Source organism: Etheostoma spectabile, chromosome 6, assembly GCF_008692095.1.
Source record: "Etheostoma spectabile isolate EspeVRDwgs_2016 chromosome 6, UIUC_Espe_1.0, whole genome shotgun sequence".
In the NCBI taxonomy this organism is placed as follows: Eukaryota; Metazoa; Chordata; class Actinopteri; order Perciformes; family Percidae; genus Etheostoma; species Etheostoma spectabile.
Genome location: NC_045738.1, coordinates 11,042,978 through 11,059,393, shown reverse-complemented (window position 1 = coordinate 11,059,393; position 16,416 = coordinate 11,042,978). Strand labels below are relative to the sequence as shown.

General features: G+C 40.0%; 1 protein-coding gene across 1 annotated transcript in view; it reads right to left on the bottom strand.

Moving 5' to 3' along the window:
• Window positions 1–1,692: 1,692 nt before the first annotated feature.
• Window positions 1,693–16,416, bottom strand: part of ephb6 (eph receptor B6) — a 36,793-nt gene continuing 22,069 nt past the window's right edge. The window contains 15 exon segments of the mRNA XM_032518614.1: window positions 1,693–3,173; window positions 4,436–4,594; window positions 4,702–4,886; window positions 5,942–6,091; window positions 6,177–6,395; window positions 6,545–6,792; window positions 6,909–6,932; window positions 6,935–7,024; window positions 7,374–7,429; window positions 7,532–7,646; window positions 8,235–8,397; window positions 8,500–8,624; window positions 9,359–9,440; window positions 9,950–10,221; window positions 10,765–10,920. Of these exon segments, the coding sequence (XP_032374505.1) occupies window positions 3,068–3,173; window positions 4,436–4,594; window positions 4,702–4,886; window positions 5,942–6,091; window positions 6,177–6,395; window positions 6,545–6,792; window positions 6,909–6,932; window positions 6,935–7,024; window positions 7,374–7,429; window positions 7,532–7,646; window positions 8,235–8,397; window positions 8,500–8,624; window positions 9,359–9,440; window positions 9,950–10,221; window positions 10,765–10,920 (2,150 nt within the window). The 3' untranslated portion in view covers window positions 1,693–3,067.

The following is a 16,416-nucleotide window of genomic DNA, read 5'->3' as shown; positions in this document are numbered from 1 at the left end:
TTCACCATTAACAATTTATTATAACACATTGTGGCCTTTAGAAAAATATTTTTGTGGGGGAGGAAAGGTGGTACCCTATAGGCCCCTGTGGCGTGGCCTAAGCTTTTGTCCTTAATGTCCCCTACATTTCTTTTACTTGTATACCTTAAGTTGTTTTGAAACCAGTACTTTTAAACTTTTACTTAAATAAAAAGCTTGAGTTGATACTTCAACTTCTGCAAAAAGTTCTTTCTAACCCTAGTATCTACACTTCTACCAGAGTATTGAATATGAACACTTTTTACAACTCTGCACAATACCAGCTGAATCGGACTGGCAGAATAATGTGCAAGAGGTCTTGCTATCAGTCCAGATCTCCTGTGATGTCAGCAACAGGGGGACATGTGGGAAACGGGTGTCTGTTCTTGGCCTGCTGCTGATCCCAGCAGATCCCAAACTCAGATGTTACTTAAACCTGCTGATCTGTGGAACATGAATAACACAGAGTTTACTCTTAAACATGGTGAAGGTGAGATATCAGTACATCAAGGTGAATATATTATTTATTTTGTAGCTGCATTAAAAACCTATGTATTTCTTAAGTACACTGCTTCTCCATATAGAGAATAAGGTAGCATGGATGAATCATTGCTGAATTAAATGGCCTTGCATGAATTTATGGTTTGAACCACGTGAACCTGTTTATTAAACATTACAGTATATACGTGCACTGTCTGTTCATTAGTTAGTGTATATTTAAGCACCAACCAATCAGGCCACTAGAGATATATTATTAAAAAATGTTAATTTGCAAATGTTCCTATTAGTGTTGAAAATGCAGCGTTGGTGGGTTTGCAGAATAGTCTCAGGAAGGAACTTTTTATGGTAGAACATTTTCACACTGCAAAAGAAAATGCCACATAAAATATTAAATTTAACTATTAACTTTAACTAAACTGTTGTGTGTTGTGTCTACTTTGTCCATAGCAATCCTCTCATATCAGTCACCAAACGTCCCAGTTAAGTAGTGAATGCTGTACACATATTATTTCTAAATCTTTACAAATATTCCTCGAAAGAACCAAGCAGGCCTGCCTTATTGCATGGTCCAAATTTTCTTCAAAACTTAAAAAAAATGTTTTCAACGTGTAGCTATCTTGCTCAAAGTTTGTTGTTGTTTCAAAGGAAAGGGATTTTGAGAACAGCAACACAGAGAACGTAAGGTGAGCGGCAGGCAACTATACTGGAAATGTACTTCCGTTGCTCCAGACTATAGTCCACCATAACCACTCGAGATCAATGCCTAACCTCACCCATCAGCCTAACGACCCATGTCAAGAAAAGTAGTGGGATTCATAATGACATAGTAACAAGCATGTTAGTATGCCAACATTAGCATTTAGCTCAAAACACTGTTGACAGAGCTGCTAGCATGGTTGTTGACTCTTGTTCACCTTTTTGAAATGTAATCCATGTATCTAAATGTAAATACTTTTTTTTGTCCGTGTAAAGGCCTTTGTTGCTACATGACGGGATTAACTTGTACACCTTTACTACATTGTAGCTTGTTTTCATGATTTTCTCTTTCATAAATTTCCCCATAAAAACCAACTAGAATATCATCTTTTGTTTTTCTTAACTTGATTATCTGGTAAAACAATAAGGTTTGATTAGGGGAGATAACACACAAAATAAGAAGAAAATAGCAACATATTAAATAAAATCATATCATTTATTTTACAAATTTTCACAATTATGGAATAGTGGTGAAGACTCATACAAGTAAACACAGCTAATGTGTGCAGGCTGACACACTTGTCTCAAACACACACATACACCACATGTATGCGCGCGCGTGCGCACACACACGCACACACACGCACACACACGCACACACACACACACACACACACACACACACACACACACACACACACCCACACACACACGTACAGCCCAGACACACAGGTACATACTTACAAAGCATTTCGCCTCCATCGTTCAAGTGTAAATCATATCTGATTTTGTCCATCTTTCCCATTTCACACATTCACAACGCTTCAATGACTCAGTGTCTTTATCTAGCAATTTAATGAAAAAAAAGGTAAAGTGTGAAATGTACACACAAAGGTGGGTGCTGTTCAGTTCTGTCTTCATCGCAGATGGACGTTTGTGTTTGCAGCTGAGGTGAAGTTTGCAGTTTTACAGTACATGAGCTCCGAGTTTTACAAACTGAGTTGCTCTCAAACCCTGAATATGCCTTTAAAAGAGAAAACACATGCCATTTCTTTAGCTTCATTTTTGTTTTTTACAATTTCCTGGCTGTGATTAATATCTAACCTTGGGGTTTGCAGTACTGATTTAGGTCTGGTGGTTTAAATTATTTAGTTGGAACAACTGAACAAACTGTACATTATCAGGCAAACCATGGGCTGCTAGGTAGTTCACTGTTTTCTTTTTTTGCTAACAGTTTCTTAGTATTTGGTGATTTAAGTAGAAAGGAAGTGATACAACTTTACAAACAACTCAAAAAAAAATATTAGAAAAGGCTTTGATTGTCTTCACGCAATTCTTTGTGTGGAGAGATCTCCATAAGTATGTTAACAAAACATTTTTATAGTTTATTTTGTACCAATGAGGGTGGGGAAATTTTAAGGTTTCAGGGGGGACAGTAGTGGAAGAGAAGGTGAGAGGTAGGATTGAGACTGAGGAGAGAAGAAGGCAGACAACAATAAAGTGAAATCTAGTGAAAAACATTGAGGAATCTTTAAAGTCCTCCTCCTCAGCAACACCCTAACTTCACTTTGACCTGAAATGCAGCTCCCATAGTGCATCCCTCCTCTGTTATTAGTCGTGACGTGAGTGACTGGCAGGAAGTCTGATCCTCTTTTTCACCCCTTGTGGTTGTAGTGTCGGTTGTAGTTTAAATACACAGAGTGGCACTTTATGCTTTTCCTCAAACAAAAGCTGATTTCTTTTTGTTTTGGCTTAAAATGTGCTCCATCAAAATGAATGAAACCAGACACAACAAGCAGAGGAATGTGAACACCACAGAAATCCAGGGCACAGGTTGTCCTGTCGGTGGATTTCACACCTCCACCTGCCCCTGCGTCAGATAGGCTCTGAGCTGCTGGGCTGCACTGACGATCTTCCTCTGGTGCCCCAGCAGGTTCACCCCGAGATTCTGGACATCACTGAAGGAGAGAGCAGATGAACCGGGCAGTTTAGTTCAACACTTGAGCTTGTTGTTTGCTCTGCCTGATACTGAACAGGACAGTACTGGTGGGTTTACATGTGTTAGTCCATAAAAGCCTGTGGCAGCTCAGGTATTTTATTGACGCTTAAACTCATTTGTCTTAAAACTTCTCTTTAATACTTTGGCTTTTCTTTATATATTTATTTTTTATTTATTTGATTGAAATCCAATTTATTTTCATACTATGTGCCCTTTAAAAGTAACATACACATAAAGTTTCACCTACCTACTTATCAAAGTAATTTAAAGCTATGGTGCGTAGTTTCTGTTGCCCCCATGAGGAATTCTAAATAATAACAACAATTCTGTTGGCGCATCTAGATGATGCATGCCTTCCGTGATCGTGCACCACCCCCACCCCTCCTCCACACAGTTGCTACGTAGCCAAGGAGGACAAGGAGGATTTAAAAAACATGATCAACTCTTAAGAAGAGAGAATTATCTTCAATCTGGACGACACAAATTTGTAAACACAGCCATGCTGAGAAAAGATATTTTTGTGGAGCTAATAGTCTTAATTAGCTTTGTATCAACTCATTTGGCAATGGCTCGAATGTAACAGATGTTCATTATTATAAAAAAGTTACGCACTAAAGCTTTATTAAGTAAAACTAAGACACAATGTATTATTCTGTCTGCTGTGGAAAGCCAAAAGATGTGGCCGTAAGCTTAGAAAAAACACAGTACGTTTATGTTTCCAAGATCAAAAATGAACATTTCAGCTCAGCTTTTACTCAGTTTGTAAAAATATACGGTCTTGAACATGAAAATTCCCTCTTGACCTCGAAAACAAATCGAAGAGTTTGCTCAGCTGTCATGAAAACTGTCTTTAGAAAAATTGTTTATACTTCACATTAGAGCTACTACTGTAGTCTCCTTTAAATTGTTGTTGGCATGGTAATACAGTTCCAAACAGTGATAAGAAAGTCTTTCTTGGTGTTAGCTTCCAGGAAACTGACAGCCATGATTCAAACACTGCCCAAAGTGTTTTTAATTCACAAATTATGTAAAGTGTTAAAACTAATCTTGACGAAAACAAAAGGCTGGTAGGACATATATCTTTAGATATGCTTTGGGAAATGGTGGGCAGTAACATAAACTCAACATTATTTTCAGTTACAGTCATAGATTAAAAACAAACACAAAGTCACTATTCTTCTTCTTTAACTGAACATTACAGTAATAACCATCCATACTCACTCCATGTTGAGCATGCTGACTCTGTCTAATGTGTCCAGGTTTGCCTGATCAAACTCATCCTGATATCGCTCCATCCTCAGCGCCTTCAGCCAATCACTGACTGTTGCCACTGACGTTAAGTCTGTGGGCGTGGGGCTCAGCAGGGGCTGAGAGCAGCTTCTGTAAAGGGGGAAATGTCCCAATTGAGAGCATGAGGGTGCATAAATACAGCAGATTGTCCATCACCCGCTGCCTCTGATATATTTTGCCAGAAGATGGTGTCTCACCGAGTTGGCTCCACCTTGAGGGAGGCAGGGTGCCTGATGAGCCGATCTAAGGAGGACAGGAGTGTGTCAAAGCCTGGCCGGTCCCCTCGATCAGCCTGCCAGCACTGAAGCATCAACGAGTGAAGGGCGGAGGGACAGTTGTGGGGGGCAGGGAGACGATACTGGTCTGCAACTGCCTTCATCACCTGCAGAGACAGTGAGCCAGACATTACACATAAGCAGATAGTGTGAGGAGTTTTGTGTAATTGCTTTACATAAAAGGTCACAGACCACTGAGGACTTGGAAAGAGGGACTAAGAGAAAATTATGCAAATTCCAGCTGCTTGGCATTTTGTCACCACTTAAATCTATCTGACAAATCAAGAGGAGGGGGATAGTGGTGAAGTAGATTAATTTAAGTAGCTCTACAACTTCTGCACTGGTACTAGTAGTCTTATATATTATGACATTACACTTTTATTCCAATAAAAAAGAAAAATATTATAGTTTACTTTGTTAAAATAGGGCTGTGGCGGCTCATAACACATACTTAAAAACATAAAATAGCCAGTGGGAACAAGAGGAATTTTTTGCCCTCTAAAAAAATATTTAATTATTGTAAAATATATATTTATTTTGAATTTGAATTTTATTATATACAACTGATTTGGCTTTGAACACTATCCCCAACACATAAAAGTAGTAAATTGTACCACTTGGGCTACTATAATATAAAAAATAATTAATATGAATAATGCAACAATAATTTTAACTTTAAATACTTTGATACTTTTACCTCAGCTTAAGTGATATCAAATGCAGAACTTTTATATTTTTCATTATTTTTGGGGTATCTTAATGCCTTTTTTCAACAGCTGAAAGAAAATGAGTTCTCCAGCTGAATGCAAACAGCGGATGTTGCGACTCAGGGGTGGTGATGGCGCAGCGGATATGAGACACACCTTTGGTGTGGGAGACCTGGGTTCAATACATTGACCAATGTGTCCCTGAGCAAGACACTTAACCCATAGTTGCTCCAGAGGTGTGTGACCTCTGACATATATAGCAATGGAAAGTCGCTTTGGATAAAGCGCAGCAAAATGACAGTCTAAATCATGGTGCCACCAGGGCGCCCCAGGACTTCTAATGGCATGTTATTAAACTGTAGCAGTTAAACTAGCACTTAAGCAAAGGATTTGAGTGCATTTCCATCCCTAATTGATTATGACTTCCTCTGCTCAGCATTCTCCTAAATACTCACTTCTTGATTGCTCATGTCCCAGTATGGACGCTCTCCATATGACATCACTTCCCACATTAGTATGCCAAAGCTCCAGGCGTCACTCGCTGAGCTGAACTTGCGATGCTGAAAGGCTTCTGGAGCCGTCCATCTCACAGGAATCTTACTGCCCTGATGGAGGATGAATTAGTGAATTATGTTACATTGGAACCACAAATGAGGACCATTAAAAACCACTCAATTTTCCAGTTCGTACCAGTGAGGCAGTGTATGTAGGTATGTTGTGGTCCAGGCCCCTCATAAGCCTGGACAGGCCAAAGTCAGACACTTTACAGACCAGGTTGGAGTTGACCAACACGTTCCTAGCCGCCAGGTCCCGGTGGACAAAGTTTCTCTCGGAGAGATAACGCATCCCTGCACCAACTCCTCTAAGCATCCCAATAAGCTGAAGGACACTGAACTGGCCCTCGTTCTCCTGAAAGAGTTAGGAGGGAAGGATGGAGGCAGGGCACAGTAGAATGGGAAAGGAAAGGAAGAGATTTTTTGCTTCTTAGTTTAGTGAAACTTGTGCTAACAAAGTACAAACAAAATGCCAAAGATGGAGACAGGGTGTTGTGGTCTCACCCGGAGGAAGGCGTCCAAGGGCCCGTTCTCCATGAACTCAGTGATGATCCTCTCTGGGGGGGTACGAGTGATCACACCCTCCAACTTCAGTACGTTGGGGTGGTCAAACTGTCCCATGACCCCAGCTTCACTGAGGAACATGCCCTTCTCTCTGTCAGACGCCCCCCAGCGTAGAGTCTTCACGGCTACCAGCACCTCCCTTCGACCCAGCGGACGGTAGCGGCCCCGAGAAACCTCCCCAAACTGGGCTGGAGAAGGGAGGAGGTTGAACAGATCATACTGTGTTGGTACTTATCACATAGTCTCGCATTGCCCGACCTTCCTCCACTGCGCTGTGGCGGAGAAAAGAGAGAAACAGGCCTACCTGCACCAATCACCTCTTCAATTTAAGATGAGTGGGATCTATCTCACGGGCAAACTCTTTGACAGCCTCACTCGGGTCTTCATATGTGGATGGGTCCACATAATACTTAACTCCACCTGGAATATAAATGTATGATTTTAGACTTAACTCTGACTTTTTCATTACTTCATTACTTTCCACATTTAGACCATGTATTGTCCTGACTCTAGGAATGATCTGTGAGACTATACTACACAATAAAAGATAAACAGACGTAGTGAATTATTTTACATCCATAAAACATCCAATGGTTGAAATATTTGTTAAACCAAAACTTTGTTGGTAACAGAGGTTAATTATGCGCTATGCCTCCAAATCATAAACAATGTTGTTATAATACCACTAATGCACTAAGAAAATACCTTTCTTTAAAAGAAACAAGGAATTTAAACTAAATTACATTAAATTAAATATGCTAATTCTCACCTCGGTTACTGATGTACCTCTGCAGTCTGTCACTGTATGGACTCTCCCTCCTCTTACTGCCATGAAATAGCAAAGAAAAATGCAGGAATGTTGTTTGTAATAAAAAAATAAAAAAATCAGATCCTATGTCTGACCATGTGAATGGATCGACAACCTACCTGCGAAATACCACCACGACCACAATTGCTGCCACCACAAGTAGAAATGCTGCACCGCCCATCACTGACCCAACCAGCAGAGGAAGTCGATTCTGGATCTGCTGTGAATGTTCCTCTGTGGGAGACAACGTGAGAAAACCATGAGCTGTTGTTGACGTGACATTGAGACAGTGTTTTTGTATTTTATGAGTTTGAGAGCTGGTAAAGTACAAACACTGTTGTTACTGTAACTCAGTATATTTTCTTTATGTGTTTGTTCTTAAATGAGTACACTTTAAAACCAACCATTTTATTTTCACTTACAGATGAATCTGGATTGAATATCACATTCAGTTACAGAATATCCCACAGTTTTTAATTTTACTCGTTATTTAATCTCTGAGGATTTCCTATAAAGATTATCCCTGATGAGTTAAAGTAGATTCAATTGAGCTCAGGAAACTTTTTAATAAAAAAAGATGGTCAAGGTTTTCATGGTTAGAAAAGAAAGAGTTAGTTGCCGTGTTCACACCTATGGTCAACATCTCCTCTTCAGTTGTAAACTGTCCATTACTACTCTTTCCCAGCTGTATCTCTCAATAGCTAGTGGATTATACTGTTCTAATAATATTCATGTCATTTTACTTTCATTAATTATCCTTTTCTGTACATTATTAAGGCCTGCTACCAGGGTCCCTGGTTTCACAGTAAATGAGTGTTGTACCCAAAGGCAGCGTGGTGAAGTAGATGGTGTTGCTGTAGGGGCCGTAGCCCCGTTCATTCCGAGCTCTGATCTGGAAGGCATAGATGGAGCCAGGGATCAGAGAGCTGACGGTCACCGTGTTGGTCTCACTGTACACACTCGCTGCACTGTCCACATCTGAACCCTGAGGGACACAGATAGGAAGACATTTTGTGGTAACTCTTGTGTGCCAGTTTGCGCGATTGTGCCGCATGTTTGCATGTATGTGGGCATTCACTGAATGTACCTTGTCATAGTATCTAAGCTGGTACTCCAGGATGTCTCCATTGGGCCTGTCGGGCTGAGGCCATGAGAGAGTAATGGAGTCTGGGGCTCTGCTCAGCTGGTGCATCATAGGAACTGTGCTGGGAACTGTGGGAGAAAACAAGTGACTGATGTATGAGCTGGAATAAAGTTCTCTCAAGAGATATGATGATTGATCAGTTAACCCCATCATCCCACAACAATCAAACAGTACAGTTGTGTTGAAGTGATGGTGACCAGAAGGGGGCAGTGTTACAGAACCTGTAGAGGATATTTCGAGTATGAAAGTGGAGTTTTTATGGAGTGCTAAGCAGGATCTAGTTACAGTCACTGTGCTAGCTGGCAAGACCACTTAAAGGGACATTTCTGGCATTTCTTTAATTTAATCAATAAACTCTGAGAGCAGATAAAAGAAGGTATTAGATCATTTATGTTCATGAAGACTTTTAATTAATCTTGATCAGTTTCTTGGAATAGCTCATCATAGCGTACTTTGTCTGAACAATGCCTCAATCTCCTGCGTTATTCCCTCTCATCTACTTTTTTTCTGTCAGTCTTTTTGTCTTCCCATCTCTCAGTTCTCCCTTTCCTCCTCCACAGTGACTATAATGGGATCTGACAGGATATTGTAACCTCGAGCAACCTCCTGTCCAGAGAGCAGGAGCAAGAAAGATGGAATGGGAGAGAGAGAGAGGAGAGAGAGAGAGAGAGAGGAGAGAGAGAGAGAGAGAGAGAGAGATAAACTTCAGACGTACACATACAGTATCTACACAAAAATCATCATCAGAGCATCTCTTCTCTTTCATCCCATTTTTTTCATCCTCTCTTTCTTATGTGCTCACCTGACTGGCTTGTAGTGAAATTGATGCTTGTGTATCGAGCCGGAAAAGGACTCAAAGCTGACACCTCATTCATGGCTTGCACCTGTCAATAAGAAAAACAAACAGACGTCACAAAGAAAGCTTTTTTCTATTTACTTTTACGATGTGCTTCCGTGTTTGTGAAACAAAGCCTAACACGTGCAGCTGCTGGCCAGTGAATAAACACCAATAAATGGGAAATATCTGCCCATAATGAATAAGAAATAAGCTATGATTTAGTTGAGTTTCCCCAAGCTAAATAATAAATGTGACAGTGTTTTTGCTGATGTGGAGCTTATGGAATATTACAGCAGAGGACCTGCCTCATCTGTGGTTCCAGGAAATGTTTCAGCAGTCAGTGTGTAAAACACTTTTGATCCAGGTGCTGAGCTCAATAAACAGACACTTATTTCACAAGGACTTCTAAAGGGAGCATTGATTTAGTCCAAACATTAACTCAGAACAGTGCAAAAAACACTTTTACTGTAAAACTCTCATAGACAGTTTTTGACTATTTACAAGGTGATATCCAAAGAGTGTTCTGTGCCTTTAACAGACAGTTTTCCACAGTACCTGTATGAGATAAGTGACTCTGGTCAGCAGGTTGTTGAGGGTGACCTTGGTTTGTTTCAGGTTTGTCTGGGTGGGGCTGAAGGTGACGCCCTCTCCACACCAGGAGCACGCCACCGGGTTGGTGAAGGTGGCTGAGGGGCAGATGCGACACACCACCCCATACCACACTTCGCTGCGGCCTCCCATTTCCACCGGAGGGCGCCACCTTATGGACACCCCTCCATCGCCGCTCTCGTACTCCCAGGACGGAGAGACCGGAGCAGATGGAGGAGCTGTGGAAAAGATAAGAGAGAATGGGAGGGGTTTGACATACATACTGTAAATGGCGGACACTTGGATGGAAGCATCTGCTGAAAAGTTTAAGATATGAAAGAAGCTGCTTGCTGGCAAAGACATTTAACCAAGTTGAGTAATGGAAAGAATGTTATAAAACAAAAGTTTTGCCATGACAAATTTTAAGCTAAGTGAGCAGAGAAACTAAATACTTAACAGTTTTTTTCTGCTGGTAGAATTAAATTTCCTTTAAATTGTGACAAAAAAAGATTAAGGTCACTGAATGTGCATCTCGGTTCTCACAGTCTGAGTAGACAACATCGTTGAAGTTGGTCCAGTATTTAGCTATTTAGGGGTGAAATGGGGTGATTGCAGCTTGTATTTACCTTCACTAAAGGGCTGTTATGCTGCTGACAGACTCAGATTAGTATTCTAAGTGTCTGACAACATTATGTGATGGATTTCCCATAATACGATGACATGACAAATGACCAATGAGACACTTCCCAGAGAGCATAAACAAACAAACCAAGAAAGCTCACTTGTGCATGCAGAAGAGTTGGCATCATTGGCTGCCCGGTAAAATCCACTGCGACATTCACACACACTTGAGCCCTCCTGGCTGGTTCTGCTGTTGGGTGGACACACCGAGCAGGGAATGGAGCCCGCAACGGACTTGAAGTAACCCACCGGACAAGCTGCAGAGAGACAGACACAAAGAGACACAACGAGGGTTCACTCTAAGTGGGCCTGGAGATGAGATAGTTTTGTCAGATTCATTGATAAGGAGATGTGTACATACATGGCGTGTAAATAAGAAAACTTATAGTATAAATGGAAAAATACTTTAAGGATATCAATAAAAAAGCACAGTAGTTATATAAAACTATCTTCCACATCCTTGATTTAATTTAAAGGACCATCTATGAACTTCTATCAATTTCTCTTGCATGGAGAGACAGTCTTCATGACCTGCATTATGACCTCAGCTCAGAAGTCACCAATATCCAAAAATAAACATAAATAATATATAGCATTTTGTGAAATTCCATTTGGTTGTTTTATTTTTTTGGTCCCAAAGTCCAATACCACACAAGCTATGTTTAGGTAAAGCATCAATTTAATCTTGTCTTGTGGTTCCCTTTGAGTCAAAAGTTCATTTAAAACACAGCGGTCTGTTGTTGGCTTCATCCAGCTCAGTCATTTACTGGTGTTTACAGAGGAAGTGGATTGCGTTAGCAGACAGCATCAACACCACCAGTCAACACACACAAGTTCAAAATGTCCACACTGATCCTCTATCACTGTTTCAAAGAAATAGTTTTGCATTTTGGGAAATAGATTTATTTGCTTTCTTGCAGAAAAAGATGAGAAGATCCATGTAACTCACATTTGTACAGTAAATATGAAGCTATCCGCTGATTAGCTTAGCTTAGCACAGAAACTGGAAACAGGGGGAACAGCTAGCCTAGCCACTATGTTTAATTTTTACACTTAGTTTTTGTACAAATTAAACAAATGAGTTACATGTTAATTAATTTTAGAGCTCAAAGGTGCTGGTAGGCATAGTCAGACTACTTGTTTTTCTCTGTTTGTGTTAAACTGAACTAATCAACTGTAAGATGTGGGAATTCTTTTCTTTAAATTTAAACTGTATTTAACTTAAATCGATTTTTTTTTCACCAAACCCATTATAGTCCCTGTGAAATATGTGTAATTACATCCTAATAAAACAGGAAATGGAGCAGAGAGTCAGTAGGAATCCTATTATTAACACATTGTTTGATTATCCTTAAATCAAGCGATGCAAACCATTACAAATCTAAAATCAAAGCACCTGTACGTTTCCTTCTCACACACACACACACACACACACACACACACACACACACACACACACACACACACACACACACACACACACAATATCATTGAACCCTGCATGTCATCAACTGATGTGTTTTACTGTGGAAAAATTTGTGAAATGTGCCAGTTGTTAATGTCAACAGCAGGACAGTTGAGTGCTAAGGTCAAGGTAGCACACATGTCATGCTGCTGCCTGCCAGAGCCCTGAGTAGAGACCTGAGCAAGTCTCTGAGAACATTTTGAGTACTGCCTCCGGGTTGGTCTGCTGCTATTTTCACACTGTGTGTGTGTGTGTGTGTGTGTGTGTGTCTAAAGCAGTGTCAAGGTTGCATCGTTTAAAAAGGGTTCCCTTTTTCTGTGAGATAAATGTAGTGTGTGTATTCTCACACAGTGAGCTTTTCTTGTAACTTTGAGTGTGTAAACGGCACACCTGATAACACCTGCCGCAGAAGCTTTAGAAAAGGATCCTCTCATGTGTTTTTAAACAGGGATGGATGAGAGAGGATGTGTGTGTGTTCTTTGTGGTCAATGGTAGTGAACCCCTCATCTTGTTTATATAACCTTGTCAAGAACATTTATTAAATTTGACGTTGTGTATGTGTGTGTGGATGATGTGTGTATACTAGATGGTGCTGGGGAGTAGAAGATAGGAAGGGAAGATGTGAAAGAGGGTAAAGAATAAACAGATAAAAGGCTTTCTGTGTTCTCACTTGTCGTAGAGAGCTGACTTTGCTTTCAAACAGGTGTGAAGAGGGGAAAAAAAGGGAGACGGAGAGAAGTAAAAGGATGTTAAGAGATCAGAGGGAGAATATAATAGAAAAGCGGAAGAAGTGAACATGGAAAGGGATGGCCCAAAACGGTTGTAGGATGAACAGTAGAATAGGTATATGAGCACCAGATGATGGGTGAAAAACAAGGACACAGAGAGCGAAAGAGGACAGTGAAATATCCTCCTTCCTCCATCTTTTATGTCCCGGTTGCACATTACCTGACGTGTTCTCTTACAGCTCTGACACGAAACATGACTTTGCTACAGTGACTCTCATCGCCGTTACGAGCTCGGGCAAAAACTCAACCCCCTCCTTCTCACATCCTCATCCACACAATTAAAGCCACCAATGAGAGTACAAGTCCTCTGCCCTCTTGCTTAATCGCCAAAAACCCCATCCCCCCAGTCGGCAACATCTATCCATCTCCCAGCTATAAAGTACACAGACAGTAGACAATTCATGGCCATTATGAGCCGAGACACAGATGCCTTTATATCATACATCTATACAAGTAAAAGAGGATGGAGTAGAATTGGAAGACCGAGGAATTACAGTAAGAGTTGGCGATAAAAAAATCACTAACAGTTAGGATATTGTAGTGTATTACAGTAACAGTGACATATATAAGCAATACATGTTTCTAAACCAACTCCCAAATAAGAGCTGAATCTATTACTTAATTAATTGATTATTCCATTGTCACAAAAATGAATCATAAACTAAATATCGTTGGGTTTGAGACTGTTGGTCAGACAAGAAACAAGCACTTTGTAAATGCTGAGCTCAAGGAAATTGAGATCAGCATGTTTCACTTTTTATGAAAATTGTCTAGGAAAGAGGATACGATTGTAAATTGAGCAAATAATCTGAAAAATAATTACATGAAAAATAAATCATAAATTGCAGCTCTACTTGATTGAGAGCTATTGAGAATCTGCCTCAAATTGCATTCAGGTGCCAAAATACTTCATCAAGAAACCAGATTTTTAACTAAACACTAATAGTTAGTAAAGATTTAGTTTATTGTAATTGTATTGTGTGCTTGCATTTCAGTCATGACCTGGCAATTCAAGAACAAGGAAATGAAAAAACTGAAATAGACGATAACACAAAAAAGAAGATAGATAAATAAAGACAACATAGAGGATGACATGGGAAAAAGGATTGGCTTAGCAAAGGCTACACACAAATAAAATTAAATCTTGTTAAGAGAAAAAAAACATAAATACAATTGAACATGACCATGAAAATGAATATCTAAAGAGATGACAAAGAAAAACTCAGCAATGTGGTGAGTAATTTGACGTTAACATAATACTTTGGTTTGTAGATCACTGACCCAATTCCTCCCTTACTGTTTCATGCACTCATTCCCTCTTTTGGCTCGCAGCATAATCTCTCTCTCTCTCTCTCTCTCTCTCTCTCTCTCTCTCTCATGGACACACAAACACACATAATGTAAGTTCACACATGCAATCACACAGGAGGAGAGACAGGAGGAGTACACATGGTTTCAACTGTAAATGCCTTCCTCTGCGTCTCTCCAGCATTATTTTCTCTACACTATGTCATTCAGTGCAGACAGAAACAAGAGACAGACACTGAATCATATGTGCTTTAATATTGTCTATTTCCATTTACGCTCCAGCAGCAAACACCTGTTTTGAATGTTATTCCTCGATTAAATGGATGGGTATCAGTGTTTATCAGCATTCATGGGTTAGAAGTACCCTGCTACACCTTCTAGTAGGTTAGGAAGGCCATTATCATGACACGGCCATATGTGAAAGCAAGCAATCTTTGATTTTCATATAAATAAGCAGCTCTTCACAGCCAATGAACTATAGTGATACTTTGCTGAGTCAGTTTTGAGAGATTTTTTAATGAAAACAGCTGCCAGCTGCAGCTGGAAGTAATAATATGAGAGCGGTGAGGGTGAATCAGTTGCCGCACAGCTAAAAAATGCGCTGAAACTCACTATAAATCTGCATCGGCTGATAATTCTCCACAGGTTCATCACATTGTCATTTGATACTTTATTATTATAATAATATTGATACACGGTACAGCATTCTTTGAAAGAGAATTTAGACCATGACAAATAGACCGGGGAAATAATATTTAAATAACATGTTAAATATAATGTGAATACATTTAAAATTGAGTGTAAATGTTTGTTGGCTACTCATGCCCGATAAAGCTCAACAAATTCCTTATGTGATGTGATATCTGGTTCATTTGTAATCATGGCCTGGATACTCCCCTACAGGGAGGTCCAGCCAACAGTCAATAGTGGATCTCATTGATCATTTCACTCAGGTTGATAGATAGGAAAAGCAACTATATGTAAACATTGCTAATGAGTGCCCACTTGACATATCGTGATGGGTAACAATTAGGAAGAAAAATTAGAATTGTATAATCTGAAAGGAAAAAATGAAACAAATCCCGTCCTACCGCCTGCTTTGAAGAAAATATCCATGCTGTTTGGTGAAAAGTGTTGTTCGGGACTAGCATATAGAGTCAGCCATCCCGCTCAAAATAATATCACACTTGAACTTTTTCTTTCTCCCGTGGCCAAATATGCTTGTTTCCCACCGCGCCTCAGGGTAGTTAGTGGATGTGTTTGTGCTACGAGTGAGCGTTTTGGGTGACAAATCAGGACAATCTGACATGTTGAATATTTCACTGTCAGTTGCACGCTACAGAAAATACCAACACGGGTCCAAATTAACTCAGAGCCCATTTGAGCATTCTGCACTAATCCTTGTCCCAAATCCTTGACATAATAATGTTCAGGAGGAATCAAACAGAGGGAAGGAGCTTGTCTGGGGATGATGTACTTTCAGCTCGGACCAGCTCGGGGAGCCCAAAACTAAAGGACTGTTTCATGTTTGGCTGAACAGGTGTAATTGTGTCTCATGCTCGGTCGTGTTGCCGCTTGTTCTCTCCGCCCCTCCGTTTCCCTTGTGGGATACAAATGTCAAAAGATAAAAACATCCGACAGCTGCTGTTTCCCGTCTGCCTCTGTCCTTATCATTTTTCAAAAGACTAAAGATGAGTTCTTGTCCAAAACTGAGCTTTGAATATCACAGCGATCGTATACTGTTTCTACAGCCAGATGTTTTTTTTAGACTTGCTTGTGATAAACAGCTTTACAAATAATTGAGGAAATATCTTTTAATGTCTGTCTGCCTAAATGCCAGCTGCGTGTTTGCAAGTGTTTGATGTTTTAGTTGACTATTTATCATCAGTCCATACAGTGGTGTGTTGTTTTGGTGAGTCCGAATTGTCAGAATAATCAGGCATCACACATGTAGTAGATTGACAGGTGACTGTAAAGTTTTCACACTCTTTCCTCCCAAGAGTTGTTGTCATTTTTCGTGATTCATCTATATTCAAACAGATAGGATCCTCTGATTTTACAGTGGGTAAGTAGAAACACAAAATAAGTTATTACAAATTTAAAAGGGCCTGAAAACTTTCTTCAGCTTCAGCTTCTTACTGAACTGTAAGTGATAGGGTCATACTGTACATGAACACACTATTTTCTGCTAA